This window comes from Amblyomma americanum, chromosome 4, assembly GCF_052857255.1.
Source record: "Amblyomma americanum isolate KBUSLIRL-KWMA chromosome 4, ASM5285725v1, whole genome shotgun sequence".
Lineage (NCBI taxonomy): Eukaryota > Metazoa > Arthropoda > Arachnida > Ixodida > Ixodidae > Amblyomma > Amblyomma americanum.
Window position 1 is genome coordinate 150,038,014 of NC_135500.1, and position 15,990 is coordinate 150,054,003.

A 15,990-nucleotide genomic window follows, 5' to 3' on the forward strand; every position below is an offset into this window, starting at 1 on the left:
TACATTTATTTCTGTTCACATCGACACAGTGTTGAAATTAGCGCCATCAATGCCAGCCCAAATTACCAGCCTTGTAAACTAGCAAGCCTTTCGTCAGTTTCGGTAAAAAACGCGCCTAACCACCCGCCGTATAGGCACCAAGCCAGTTTGAAATGCATTAATTTATTCTAACCTGGCGGAGACGCTCACCACTTATCTGCTGATAGGCTGAGAAAAGGTCAGCGATAGCTAAGGGCATGACGACCATTTTTGTGAAATTGTGGGCTTGGTCGTGAAGAAGGGGAGATAGTGGAGGTTATTAATTGTGATTATTCAAATACGCTTTTTATTAAACGCCCTTAATGTACTTTCCTTCGATGCATCAGTGCAAACGTGTAGCTCCGCCGTTGTCACGGTGTCCTAAAGCGGATGCTGATTTGGTCGCCGTCAACTACCACAGAGACTTTGGTCTTCGGAAATGAATTTTGTTAGTTTTGCTATCGTCTGTTGATGGAAGAACTCATTAGCAGCACGCGTGTGAGCGTATTCCATTAGACATTTTTGTGAGCTTCCTTGCACATGTGGTCAATGGTCGCCGGGCTTCAGCAGCGAAGGCACATCCTTTCATCGCGCTCGTTGTGATGAAATTAACGACTTACAGCCGGGGAAAGGGCAGCGTTTGCTGGGAAGCGGCGGACTTTGCAGAGCACCCTCAGAGCTGCTCGATTATTGACGACGGGATTGTGAAGATTTTGAATGCATTACAGTAATGCTTCGCTTTTCCCTCTTTTGTTTCTATTTTTCCTTCGAACTACGAAACCGAAGAAAGAGGCCCCTTGGTTAGATTGTTCTTGGAGAAGCTGGGACTGTAAAGACAGAGATAAAGTCGATTGGAACATGAATGCGTCAAGCGTCCGCATTTCCTATTAAGAACTAGCTTATATGCATTTTCACGAAGATAAATTTGGCAGTGGCGCGGACCGGAACTCTCGCGCTAGGCCAGCAGCCATTAAATCATTTCATTGCTATCAGTCATCTGGTCTCATTCCTCGGCTAGCCGCCATGTAACAATATTATATGAGCTGTGAATTAAAAAATTCAGACAGAAAACGGTCCCCCATTTTTTCCGCAATGCATTATGAAATTGCACCATGAATGATGACATCCCGGCAATACACATGCCGATGAATTTTGAAGGAGGCAGCTGTCAGTTTGTGTCGTAAAAGTACTCCAGATTGTTTACAGACATATCTGTTCGCTGTTTAGATCATCGCGGCCATGTCATTGAGTAAATAACATGTCCAGGCTCATTGAAAGGTTGACTGTCAACTTGTTTCATAAAACATAATGGCCTATACTCGCAAACAGACGTTATTAGAGCTTTTGCAGCGCATATCAAAAACCTATTTTATGTAACTTCGTTTCTATGATATGGCGTCTGATAGAAAGAAAATTTTGGCAGACGTCAGCGTCTAGAATTACAACAAACGACGTATCAGCAGGTATGTTGCCGATTTTTTTCTGACTCATGTAACCTAAAGCTCTACTGCACCTCACAGCTATCATTCCCTTGATGAAACCGAAAGCGAACCAGCGTCAAGAAGATACTAAACTTGTAAAAAAGAAGATGGACAGCGGAAGCAGCCGCACCGCCCGCGCATGGCGCGAGATCGTTTTGTTGATGATAGGAGCTCGGGTCGCCATTCTGGCTAGCTGTCCTTAGGCTGTTTTCCCTGTGAATCGTGTTACAACTTGGTGGAGGTGGTGGGTAAGCCTTCGGCCTACGTTCTGTAGCTTCGCAGCAGAACCATCGCGTCAATTATGTACACCGACGCAAGACAGTGGTCGGCACCTTCGCCTGCGCCCTTCGTTTGCCCTGGTGCTCTCCGACAGCGGGACTCGGCCATATTTAGCGGGTCAGATGACCATGACGTGGAGGACTGGCTCGCCTCCTACGAGCGGGTAAGCGGCCACAACCGGTGGGACAACGCCATGAAGCTAAACAACATCGTGTTTTACCTGTCGGACGTCGCCAGCCTATGGTACAGAAACAACGAAGCAGACTTCACCACCTACCTGGTCAGCTGTTAAATGCTCCTTTTCTGATATCCTTGGGCGCCCGGTCGTACGCAAGCTGCGCGCCGAACAGCGCCTGTGAGTAAGAGCCCAGCTGCAGGGATAATCATTCACCAGCTACATCGAGGCTGTCATCAACGTTTCTACAAGGGTGGAAATATCTATGTCTGAGGCGGACTGGATCAAGAAAGCTGCAGCATTTCAGACACTTATCACCCGCAACCCTACCATCGATGCCGAAGCATTCACCCTGTACCAGAGCCACGTACAAGCAGCTCATTTTGGTGCCATCTTACTTTTTACAATTTTTAAAAATCTTTACATCATTAAAAGCCGTGCCAAGACGGCTTTTCTGACACCAGATGGCGTGTGCGAACTAAAGTCACGCTTTTCGGCCTATGTAATGCCCCAGCGACTTGCCCCCGGTGAACTACATTGTAGACCCAGTGACAGCCGCCATAGATCAACGCCGACGAAACCGCGATTGTTCATGTGTCCCGCCCAGAACCGATTGTATAGAGGTAGATGGGTAGTGGCGGCAGCGGCACCACCAGCGCACGGCGCGAGATTGTTGTGTTGATGATCGGAGCTCGGACCGCCATGTTGGCTAGACGTCCTTAGGCCGTTCTGTCTGTAAATACTGTCACAAATAATAAATAATTTAGCGGTCTTAGGCGAATACCTGTGCGTGGTACATGTATACCAATGTCTAACGAAACGTTTGAAAGAAGAATACAGAAAAGCGAGACTTTGGTGTCTATTGTCATTTAATTTATTTTAGCTGCTTTTACAGCATGCATGTTGGCCTTCCTCGCATCTGTCAACAGAGAAGCCAGTTCAAGCAAAGCTTCATCATATACCTCTACAATTTTCTTACTCATTCGGCTTGAATGGACCAAGATTGTTGCCAAAAGATAGACTAATTTAGCGCAACCATTGATATATGCGTCAAACCTAGTGATAAAAACCTCGCATTTCTCGTTAGAGAGTAGCCGAACAAAACGAGGACCGAAAGAAGCCGAAACAGAGCGCCATCATGAACTGAAATTCTGAATGAAACAGCAAAGTGTAAATACAGAGTCTCCCTTCTCTCTTTCTATGTGTTTCGAAGGAAAAGAAGTTTACATATAAAGGCCAAGAAACGTAGTCTGCCCTCATTCTTCTGCTCTGTGATCTAACGAAATTCGTTAATCACCTTACTTGGTGTAGATGTAGGGGAAACTGGTCGACAAACAAATCACTACAACAGGCACAGGAAGCCAATCGTCCTTCACCGTCTTGTTGGTACGCATACTATTTAAGGAGGCATGCTGCTTTCCTAATTTCCTCCGCTGTGCTCAGTTTGTTCGTGCTCAGTCAGGTTGTTTTGTTAGTTTGTCTGAGCCCTATTTTTAGTTCAGTGTTTTAGGGGAATCCCCCAAGGTAGAGCAGATTATAAGGGAGTAATTACTGGTTAGCATCCACCCAAGAGTAGCCATACGGCTACAAAGGAAAGCTGTACAGCTTTCTCAGAAACTTCGCAAGTCGAAAAAAATTTGTCCTGGTTCGGGTTTCAAACCCGGGACCACCACTTCATTGGAGCAGTCGCTCTACCAACTGAGCTAACCGGGACTGCAAGCTTATGGTAGGGCGAGAGGGAACTGATAGTAACTAGAAGTGGGAAAGGTGTTAGTGAAATGTTTTAGGGGAATCCCCCAAGACGACTTTAGTTTCTGTGAAAGCTGTACAGAGTTTCATTGTGGCCCCACGGCTTCGCTTGGGTGGATGCCAATGAGTATTAACTCTTTTATCACCGCATTGTTTAACGCGCAATCGTTAAGGCTCCCAGTCTGCGGAAAATTAGCGTTTTCGTCGGCGTCGCGAGCAAAAAATGCCCTACCTAGCTCACATGACCCTGTGGCTCATCAAAATTTTCTTCCCTGGGATGTGAGCAAAGTGACCACCATGGTAGGTGGCAGTGAAATTGATAAATGGTCGCGAGTGGTTGTTCAGGAAGAGCAACCTGGGTTGCACAAGTCCTACCGGTGGCAGCACCTGCCATCGCGGGACAGTAGTGCATTGCTTAACCGCTGCACCACTGCGCCAGGATTGGTATGAGCACTTCCAAGTACCTATGAATGTAAAGTAGAGAATGGCAAAATCAGCACATAAGTGAATTAACCAATTATCGCTATCGCGTCATACCCTTAAGGCAGAGCTTAAGCGTCCCCTGCAATTCTTTTTCATGTAGTTATTAACGTCAAGGCAATAGACGGCTTTAGTTTCCGTCTTTGGATGCAATTTTTCTGAAATGACAGGCTGTCAACATGAACATCTGTACCGTGGTAGGAATAGCTACTTAAACGTAGTATTTTGTGCTGATCTAAGATAATACACCATGATTGGTTGATAGTTAGCTGGAGAGCCTTAAGAATTAAGATAATATATAGTCAACGGGCTGAGATATTGCATGCATCGAAAAAAAGGAAAAATGGCATAACTAATCAAGGCACACGAAGCGTAGACGGCTTCATAACCACGAAGCCCACAGATGCAGAGATGACACTGATTTTTTAGAAAAAAAAATCTAGTTAACGAAGAAACAGTAAGAATCTGTAAGAGTGGCAAAACTGCACTGCATTGCTTTTATAGCTCGCATTACGCAACAGGTGGCGCAGCTCTCGGCAGTAACGTCTCGCAATTTAAGATTTTCTATGGAATAAGTGTGCGCGTAATAGACTCAACTGATTTATTTCAAAGGCCATGTGCCAACTCGCTATGTAAATGACTTCAAGACTTTCATATCACAGCGACTATTACGACGGAGCGCACTCTGCTTGTAATTGTTAACCAACAGCGTAACAAGAGATTACGACATAAGTTTGACAGTTATGCGAAGCTCTAACAGCGCAAAAAGGAGCACTCGTAAGTTTCACGGCGTGAAAGCTTGTGACAACAGGCGACAACGGGGCTGACTGACGAGATGACAAGCGGCGTAAAGGGCGGACACGTAAGCCTAATTGGGTGATCATATATAATTTTTTTTACGCCAGACACAAAGTTAATGATGGCTTTCAATCACACTGTGAGAGTGGTTGCGCAGTTTTTCTGAACTTGAGCTCTCTGTGAAGCACGAGCCACTGTGATTAATATGTCTGCAAGATAAGCTCGATGTAGCTTTGCTTTCGCATGACTGTGAAGAATACAAGCACGAGTATAAGCTGACTAAACAAAGCATAAAAGGAGCGAAAACAAGCTGTTAGTGGTGTAATTAGGCAGAACAAAGGGGAAGTTCGTTCGCATGTTATACGAGAAAAAAGGCTAATGAAGCAGCGGCCTAGCGATGCTTGCAACGCAACAAAAAGGCACAGAATGCCAGTTTCCTCTTCATGACACCTTGGCGTAGTGACTCGGAAACATGTCTCGCATTTATTGAGGAGAAAGCTCGATTTTATTGTGAACTGCTGCAATGAAGGATGCACGAAGGTAGCCCGAATGGTACGTTTTACCTTGAAGGAACACCAACGGCAAACTAAAGTTGGTCTGTACGCATAGATTATCGAATTTAGTTTACTGCGTGCTTCGAAGTAGTTTTGTGGGAGCAAATCCCAGAGTCACGCAATGCAAAAACGGTGATGACGATGTCTTTTTTTTCGGTGTGGATGTCACAATTTTAAGTCCAGTGGCGGGACAATTTCTAAATGCCATTTTTTTAATAGTAAACATAAACGCGCCTTTCGCTGCCGGACAAATATTAGCATAGGAGAAAAAACTATACAATCGATCTTTATTAAGAGAAAAATGGATGGAGTTGTTCCCAGTTTTACTCTAGCACTCACAATTAAAACGCGCACAGAAAGGGACGACAGACGACAGAAGGAAAACACGCTCTCACTTCCCAACATAATCTTAGCCACGCCCAAGGCACGGGTCGGTCGGTCAATTGCAATGACGAAAGAAGCCGGTGCACGTAACTGAACTGAACGTTCTGCCATCTTCCTCGCTAAGAAACGATGGCCCGAAATGGCATATAAGGTTCACGAGTTTTGATAAGAAAGAATATTTGCAAATGACTCGACTTTTACACGGTGCTGGGCAGCGAGAGCAAGTTTAATTCTTGCAAAGTAGCACGTGCACGTTCTTTGGCCTTGCGCGGCTGACAGACACAACCTTGAAGTTTTTTTTCTAGTAGACCCCAAGGCCTTGTCAGCCAAGAGTTCCGCTGACGTTATAATACAGAAACCTTTATCTGAAACGAGGATCTGAAGACCGGTGAAATAAAATACTCGATGGAATTTAACCCTTTCGTGAGAGTTAAATTTGCTCTCGGTGACCGGCGCTGTAAAACTCGAGGGGTCTTCACATGCGAACCTTCCTTTCTGTAAAAACTGCTAAATCCGATATGGCATTCCTAGTTCATCGTTACCAACTGCGGAACCTGAGAGCACGTCGTGTCCAGTCACTTTAGGCGACATCTTTCTTCGCTGCTCGACCAGCCACTCTCTTGTGCGTAACTCGAGTTTTTAGTGAAGTGAATGCTTGAGTCGTCTATTCTGATCCACCGTCTTGTCTGCGTTCTCAGTTACAAACACCTATCGACTTGTACAGCTTTTCGGGTCACTTTAACATCAAGCCATACGACATATATTGTAGCCCGTGAAAAAAACAAAACAGATTTGTGCCGCGTATACTGCTTGGGTCTAAAGTGCTTAGGATTAAGGATTGGCTGCCCTACCATGAGCAAAGTTCTCACCGCCAAGAAATTTGGTGCTTCAGAGCTGTGATAAGCGCCCCAATACATGACTCAGCAGCAGAGCCTTCTTTATGTGGGTTTTCGAGCTAGCGTGTGTGCTACTGACAAAAGTTTTACGAAACGAGATTATTACGTCAAGGTCGCAGTTGCAAATAATCATCCCAGTAATCATCAACATCCCATACACGTCCACCACACGACAAAGCCTTCTCCCCTTAACCTCAAATTGACTCTGTCCTGCGCCGGATAAAATAAAACAGCTCTCGCACTCGAACACTCGTGTCAGATTTGAACATTCTTGTTAATATGTAACGTAGGTTTCTATAAAATGGTGTCGATCGTTTGGTTACTGTGGTTTTGCGTGGCGCAGAATTATTATACCGCAACAAAAATTCGTTTCATCAATTAACTTTGCTCAGCTGCTTAAATACTTGTCTCAAACTTGCTAAAACAGATTCGAAAGCTACAGTGGGCCACATGAATGCGTGAACCTATTTCTGAAACATTCCACCTTACTACTGCCGAAAGCACCACGCAGGTAAGTACTGCCTTCACATGCAAACGCCCGGCATACGACTAACAAAGCGCTGGCCTCTAGCGTACAGCTGAAAACACGAACAGATTTGGCATTTTAGTTCAGCTCACAGTTTCCTGACGGCCGCTGTAACTTGAATATTAGTAATAACAAATTTGAGACAAGCAACGTAGCTCTCAACAGCCTCTAGCTTTTATTACACTTTTTCGAAGACATTCTGGGTGGACAAGCCGAAACCTGTGTCTTTTTCCTTTTGTTTGAACTTAATCAGCTGGTTACTTTCTTGCCTCTCATCGTTTCTCGGCCAGGTTCATTACGTAAGCCATGGACCCTTCCATTCTGTTCATTTTCTTTTCACTGCCTACCCCTTACGTGACACTGGCGTGGTGCGTGGGCGGCAGCTATCGACCAGGTTCTGAACGCACTTTCCCTCCTGGCTTTCTTCGCGACCAACGGTTTTCCATCACGTTGAGTGCTAAGAGCACACAACGTGTCTTGGACGCAAAAGCAAAAAATGCTGCACTGCGCCGTCTTACTAGCTCTTCGAGGAGCGCGGATGCTGGAAGTAGTAAGAGTTGGCAGAAGGAATTATCTCGTCCCTGTTTAGTAACGCCACTAAAAGAGTGAAGAAAAGCGTTTGACGAAATCTACGAAAAGAGCTTTAAGGCAAACAGTGGAGTAGAAACAACAAATAATAGAATAAAAAGGAAGCGCCTGCCTTTCCAGGATAGAAAACTAATTATTTAGCCTCCTAACTAAGGACATTTTTAGATCCTAATTAACTAGAAGCTTTCAGCTACTGTAAAACAAAGACAGAATTTTTATTTAGTGTGGATAAGTCGTTTTTTTAAAGCAGAGCGATGTACTCAAAATGTGAAGTATGTGAAAATAAATAACGTGAATTTTTTTCAACTTTATTTCTTACCATGCTTTCTCCACAACGATGTACCTTGTGTTGTAGAATTAAGCAAACTAGAGATCGCGGAAGCCTAAAAGTAAAGTTGAAGAAAGCGCTGCAAAAAAAAAACAGCAGAACTAAATCCACTCAGACTGTAGAAACCAGCTTCACGGATAAGGAGTCGCAAGTCAACGAGAGGCATGACACTGCTAATCGTTTATAATTTTTAAATACGATTACTTTAATATCACGGAGAACACACGCGAGTGCACTGGCGGCTCAAGATGTTTATTGAAGAAGCCTTTTACCGGTGACCTGGGGAGAAAGAATTCCGGCCGAGATTCTAACCACAGGCTACTCTGAAACAGAAGGCACGGTCAGGAATATTGGAGAATATTCCTGACACTGAACTAGGGGCGCGCTCATGCATGAGCCGCTGCCCCAAATTGAAGGAGACAGCTTGAAAAAAAAGATGGCGGTGGTTCAGCTCTGGTTAAACCTGGAGTGACGCGATAGCTACAGCTGGCTGAGTGGAACTTGGTCACGTGGCCAAACACGTGACGAACCACGTGATCAGCCGCGGCGCCGCGCCGCCGGCAGCTGCTCCGCACCAAGGCTCGAAATGCTGCCGTAATGTAGCTATCGCTACAAAATATCCCACAGAAGCAACTCTGTCTCACGTGTGTGTAAATTTCCTTGTGCGGCACACTCCTCAGAAAGCTGCTAGACGTGGCCAACTGCATGCTCATATTTCCATCTCATTACTACCAATAATACCATCTTACAGCGCGGCCCGCTGTGCGGCTGTGTGTCATTTAAAGCATAATAGACGTATTGCACCACACGTTGCACTACGCCACCGCCGCTGCGATGCATTCTGGGAGCTGTGCTATACACGGGCGCGCAGCCGTGTCGGCGCGGCGGCTCTCAGTGTACGTGCATGAAGCAGTTTCGGTACACACTACTTCGCTGCGTGTGTGCCTAGTTTCTCGGACGCGTGGTCTCCCGCAATCAGCTTCATGAGCTGCGTGAGCTGGACCCACCAGAGGGCCCTGGATGTACGTTATTTAGAGAAGAACGAAGATCCCGAAAAGAGCGCGTCGTATCAGCTGCTTAGAGAGACAAGTGAAGAAGCTCTACTCAGCACATTTTCATGGTCTTATTAAGTGTGCGGCTATATCCAGAAGTGCTTCTGACGGCCCGTTGAGAACTGTTGGACGTATTTAGATTGTATCAGGGACGCAGTTAGTTTCACCTTCCCGCTGTTTCGGGAGGCCGTCGTTGCCCGGTTTAAGATTGCGGGTAAAGGAGTGGTATGTTTTCCAGCCATATTCGGGACTCCACGCGGGGTGAGAGCTCGCTGCGCGTTTTCTCTACTCACACTTCATGCTGGCACAGCTGCGATAGTACGTTTACAACTTCATGGAATGGGGAAGCGTGGCGATAAAGGCGCGTCACTAAGGAATACCTCCTGGTATATCGTTTCATATCGATCTTTGTCCATACGTAACGTTGGCCTTTTAGAATAGCACCGTTATTATCAGAATAACACTATAAAATTGTAAAAAAGGCAAAACGTTGGCTTGTAAGTGTATAATGATGTTGGATCATGAGTGGTTGCGCCAAGAGGAAAGTTCGAAAGGCTGAGGATAGTACTGAGAAAGTAAGTGAGTCGCATAACAGGATCACTGGCACCCAAAATTGTTTCAAAATTAAACAGAACGAAATCACCCTACTGTACTTGTCGTATTTGTTTCGTCCTTTGTCCTACTGCGCAAGAACGTACTTTTCAAAATACAAACCAACGTGCCCAAAACGAAATTACTAATTGAAAGGTTCCACAAGGCGAGTTCCTTAATTCCATAAATTTCCATATGAATTATATGGAGTCAGTATGGAGTGTATGTAGTCGATGGGGGCCTTATGAAAACCGCGTTTGAAATCTCACAGACATTTTATGACGTCATGCACGCTTATTAGAAGTTTAATGAAACTCTTGTGGAAAGATTATGGACCCCATGAAGGAAACGTATGAATGTTCATACATATTTTTCTATATCATATCGATTTCATATTCCGATATATTCCGTAAGAGAGACCCGTATGGAACGTTTCAGTTGGGCAGTGCTGCAACGGCCCTCTCAAAAATACACTGTAAAAGCCACAAAACTAGAGACTATTAGAAATTTCAATCTCTCGCCATCAAAATCGCAATCAAAATCTCCCCAAGTCTGTCCTCTCTCATCTAATACAGAACAAACGCGTTGTGACAGCTTAGTTTACTGTAATACATAGTTCGGTCTCACTGCTATGCTTTCTGGCTGGAAAACTACAGAATACTCAGTGAGTTTATTTATTACCTATTCATATCTGGAATAAGAATAGGAAAACAAGCGCTTAGCGTTATTTCTTTTTTCTGTAAATAACAACGAATGAATGAATACATAAACTTTTTTATATAGGTGAGTGAGACTGAGGAGCAAATAAAGCGAGAAGGAATGCGAACACTGTTTGAGAATGTAGAAACGCGTCTATCATTATGCGCAGGATTGTTGTGCTGCCAAACTGTGTGCAGGTATACAGAGTAAGCGCATTTCTATCGCCACCTGTAACATTTCAAACACGAGGGCTTCAGTCACAAGCACAGCATCGCCATCGCGAACACCCCAGTCTTCCATTCAGAGCAGCTCAATCCCCCTTTCAGCGCTGCACACCGTACGGTTCACATAGTACGCCCCCCCCCCCCCCCCCCGCCCTTCCAAATCTTTATTAGTGACGTCTCTCGTTCCTTTACCTCAGCCGAATAAAAATGCCGGGATAGAAAGCTTCTGTGATAGAATGTAATCCTTTTTAAGGCAGGCTGTTAAGGCGGCGACTTAACTGCGTCACAAAAAAATCGGCTTATTAAGAAGCCTGCACTGGGGTGGGTGGTAATGACAGAGCAGAAAGTGACACTACGAAAGGACGATCAAGAAATGCATCACTTCAGCTCGTCTGCTTTTAGACATTATATACAGGGTGTCCGGTGTTCACGGACATTGATCTTGTAAAATCCAAATTTAGCGAAATTTAGAAAGAACGGGATGGGAGGGAAGATAAGTTCATTTACAAAGGTAACTAGTAACCGGTCTCGAGCAGCCGCAACAGCTGTAGGCATGAAGAACCATAAAGGTATCTGCAGCTAGGCGCGTGATTTAGGGTCAGAGTGTAAGGTAGAATAAATAAGCTCCTCCGTATTATACTTGCATATTTGTTCTGAAATCTGAAAAACGCCAGTTTCGTGTAATAGGCACACGCCTCTAAAATCATAAAAAGTGGGACCCTTAGTCAGTCTAAGGGGTAGTAAGCCTGGGAAAGCAAGGGGAGAGTTTAAAATACTTGTGGGTTATCAAGATTTCCTCTCCTTGCTGACCCGCAGGATTTGGTGGTCTTGTTTTTCTAAAAGAAGATTTTAAAATGGACCAAAACTAACACGCAGTGCGCACTCCAGATGACGTGCCAGTTTTTCGCAAGCAGCGGTACTGCTACCACTACCAGCACGGTATAAAGTCGGTATGACTAGATGCCGGCTCATGCTCTAAGGTTCACCGACATCAAAGGGCGTGCTCAAAAGTCAAGTCACGCCCATCACGAAAGCCACGAAACCATTTGGCTTGCAAAAGGTCACCTCTACGACCGCAAACTTGACTCGCTTGACTCTGGCGTGCCCCGATAACATACACTGGGGAGTCGTACGCCCGTAAGAACCATCGTGCTTGGGGTGTAATGGACATGTCGAGGAATCTTGAGAGATAAAGAGAGGAAAGAAAGAAAGGAAAGGGCAGGAAAGAGTGAAGAGGGACAAAACAATGCGTTAAATGGCTGACGTATTGTTTGTCTTGTGTAGTTTTCTGCTGTTCGCATTGCTCTGTGCACTCTTTCCTTTTTTTTCCGCTGGCATGTCCTTCACACGAGCCGACCCGTCTATCCGCGTTGGCAGCGCCGCGGCCTGTGTGGTTAATGTGAAGGGGCTTGTAGGAACGCATTTACGCACACTCACAAATACGCGAAATGCTTACATCGGACTAGAGTGATTGTAATGATTGGCCGAGTGTATCATAGTATTTGCAACCTCGATGAAAAGACTGTGTAGTAGGGCACAACAGCATGCAGCGAAAAGGTAGCAAGGCCGACGATTCAGATCGCAAGCAGCGAATAGCGCGGAATTTCTACCAGTAATAATACGGGATCGAATGCGTGAACACTCATCATTTACAAAATGGGTGCTGGTAAAATTCGAACGATCGACACACCCAGATCTGTAGATCTTAACTTATTTTTCCTAGGTAAACTTAAAATAAGTGAGAACATGAAATGAAGACCAGACTTTTGAATACTAAGCGACAGTGCGTGTTGCCAGGGTAGCTGACGCGGATAATTCTTGAAATTTAGGCGAAGTTTGTTATTTCATTGCGAATGCGATTCACCAAGGTCAGCTAAATCTGCATACTCACTGGTTGTGTTTTTGCTTAGATTAATTAAGACAGAGAAAACTAAAATAAATAAGAGGGTATTTCAGTGAAAGCAAGTCGATTACGACTGTCTGCCCTGCGATGGGAACGATGAAATTCGCAGCGGTACTTTTTGAACCTTCTCGATTAATGTTGACACGAATAGACCCAATTTTCGAAAGGTAAATTTCGGTCGGCTGCTTTGGTGTTGAAGAAGAGGGATACGTGGTCGTATTTTTCATGGTAGATGCAGCGAAAGTGCATATCCTAGGCCAATATTTCTGCTGGTTGTAGGACTACGGAGAAAGTGGCTTTGCTCCCTCCGAACTGTTTGAGTTTGAGCAATATTATGGAGTAGTGGGCAAGTTATTTTTGTGGTATCATTGTTAAAAAGGGCAACGATCATTACGGCCTGAAGTGTATGTCAACTATCGAATCATGAATAAATGCATCAAAAAGTGTGCGAGCAACCGAAGAGAATATTGAAAGAAGCTAGGTCAGGATTATAGCATGTCCCTGTATGTCGCCGCATAGCCAACGCTTCCCTGTCTATGTCTATTACTGTTCTATTACTGAAGCCGACGCGGTGGCTCAGTAGTTATGGCGATCGGATGCTGACCCGAAAGATCCCGGCCGCGGCGGTCGAATTTCGATGGAGGCGAAATTTAGGTTACCGTGTGCTGTGTGGTGTGAGTGCACGTTAAAGAATCCCAGGAGGTCGAAATTTCGGAGCTCTTCACTATGGCGTTCCTCATAGCCGGAGTTGTTTTACGGCGTTAAACCTCCATAAACAATTACTCATCGGTTAATAGAGCAATAGAGCACCTTATATCATGTCCGAATCGTACATATTTCACTGCACCGGCCTCTCGCTTAAAGTTTGCCACTTGCATGCTGGAGTTATCTTTTCAACTCATCTCTACGTGCCACTGAAGAGCTAAAGATTTGAGCTGCCTTTCCCACTGTATCATCGTCATCAGCTGACCACCATCGCTCGCCGGAAAGTCAACTACTCACCCATAGATCCAAACCACATTTCTCATTGTTACTTTTATTTTACAGCGACAGCTATTAACTGCCCGTTCTTGAATTTCGAGTCGGTGTGGCGGTGGGAGTAGTAGCAGCAGCACTAGTAGTAGGAGTAGGAGTAGTCGGCGCAACTGGCGGCTGGTTGTCGTGGGAATCACCGGCAGGCAAGGTGATTACCATGGAAGGAGTAAGGCATGACGTGAACGGAAGAATGTGCAACCGGAGGCTGATTACCGTAGTAACAATCTGGAGGCAGGTTACGTGGAAGACGAGGGTGTGGCGAGTTTGAGAAATGCAGAACCGGAGGGTGGTTGCCAAGGGAACCACCCTCGGGGTGGTAACCACTGAAGGAGGATGGTAAGGTGAGAGCGTAAGAACGCGCTGCAGGAGACTGGTAGTCCCGGGAACCACCTAGAGGGTGGTTACCACGGAAGGAGAGTGTGAGGAGAGCGGTATGCGTAACCGAAAGGTGGTTACTGTGGGAACCATTCGGATGGTGATTATCGTGGAAAGAGGAGCGTAGGGCGAGAGCGAAGGAATGCGCAGCCGGAGGTTGGTTGGCATGGGAACTCGGAGAATGGTTAGCGTGCAAGGAGGAGAGAGAGAGTAAAACTCCAACAGCTGTCGACGAATCTCACATTACACAATGGCAACCATCCTGCGAGTTTTTAGAGCGCAGCTTTTAGGAGCCCGTTCCTGCGTTCCCCGTCCGCGTCGGCGTTGTCGCCATGATATGCCACCTGACAGGGGGCGTGTTGGGAGGTTATAACAGAGCGAAGCGTCACCTGCCATGGGGAGACCGGAGGAATAGACAACCGGCATGTGGAGCCCAGAGTGAAACTTAGGAGGCAGGTGGCCACCTAGGTCACGTGACCTTGCAGCGTCATCACAACCTGGCCACCGGATAGTGAGCAAACTTCCCACCGTGGCAGGTGCCAGTTAAATTAATGATTGGTCACTCGGGAAGAGCGACCTGGGCCGCAGAAAGCCCACTGCTAGGAGCACCTGCCATCGCAGGGCGCCAGGAGGGGTATGAGGATCTATGACTGTCAACTAGAGAATGGCCTTCTTCATATATAGAAATTAACCCAATAAGCTATCGCATCATAACCTTAAGGTGAAGGTTAAGTGTCTCCTCTAGTTTTTTCATTGCTGATTCCACCCTTTATGTAGTAGTGATGATAACGGTCGCAAAAAGAAAAATAACGGAAATAAAGCGAGGCTGGCAAGAAATTAATGAGAAAAAAAACACCGAGTCTTTCTTTTCAAATGTTCCGAGACAACAGAAGGAAATTGCATAAAACGAACCCCTACTCACTTCGAAGAGAATCTCGGAGGTCTGAGTGAACAGTCCTACCGCCAGGTCCCCAACCGCCAGGTGCAGGATGAAGAGGTTGACACGCGAGGAAGAGCGCAAGGCGCCACGCGGCCTCGCCAGCACAGCGACGATCGCGGCGTTGCCCGCCAGAGTGAAGAGCATGATCACCGACAGGGTGGCGACTCGTTGCACCAGCGGGCCATCCCAGACCGCCGAGTCTGGGAACACGACGGCAGCGGCCGGAGAGTCGTTGGCGGGACGCGCCACAGCTCCCGGAACAGGTACACCCCCCAAGCCGCGCTCGCCGCATGTCTTGCTTCCCATTAGGCAGTTGGATGAGGGTGTACCACGTAGCACGCGCTTCTTTCGGGTCAGGCCATGTTGTGCAGCTCAGCTGTGCAGAGCGGTGCCCCTAGAGACAAAAGGACAAGACAGATTCTTTGAAAGCTTCTCTTAAGCAAGCACGTTTTGTGATTAGCCATGCGTCGTGCTTGTTCGCTGCTGTGAGTGAGCTACTGTATATTGAAGAACTAAGTAACTACACTACAATAAATGAGCTCAACCGCTGACTGGTTGAACGGCTCATCAGTCTAGAGACTGACCGCAGTCTGTACCATGGGTTACACATTGGTTTTGTACATCAGGTTTTAAGCATCAAACGATTTCAGCTCCCGTTCACTGCATAGTCAAGTGAACGCAGTTCCAAAACCCCGCAAAGGCGGCGCCGACACGGAAACTGGAACTACCTGGAACATTCCAAAATTTTCCCTCCTCAAGGTCTTCCGCCGAATAACTTTCCTCATTCCAGCGCTTCAAATGGGATTCCAACAAACACCGGTTCTAATTGAGCCACCTTGTTTTATAACGGCACAGACCACTCGATCGCAAGGGCTCGCGCTGTTTTGAATGGCATGTAGCTCCTGACCTTAAGAC

The 15,990-nt window shown here is 46.1% G+C and overlaps 1 protein-coding gene across 1 annotated transcript in view; it reads right to left on the reverse strand.

Moving 5' to 3' along the window:
• LOC144130409 (vasopressin V2 receptor-like) overlaps positions 1–15,458 on the reverse strand; it is a 59,335-nt gene extending 43,877 nt beyond the window's left edge. The window contains exon 1 of the mRNA XM_077664336.1: positions 15,058–15,458. Coding sequence (XP_077520462.1) covers positions 15,058–15,381 — 324 coding nt within the window. The 5' untranslated portion in view covers positions 15,382–15,458. The remainder of the gene's footprint in view (positions 1–15,057) is intronic.
• Positions 15,459–15,990: the final 532 nt, after the last annotated feature.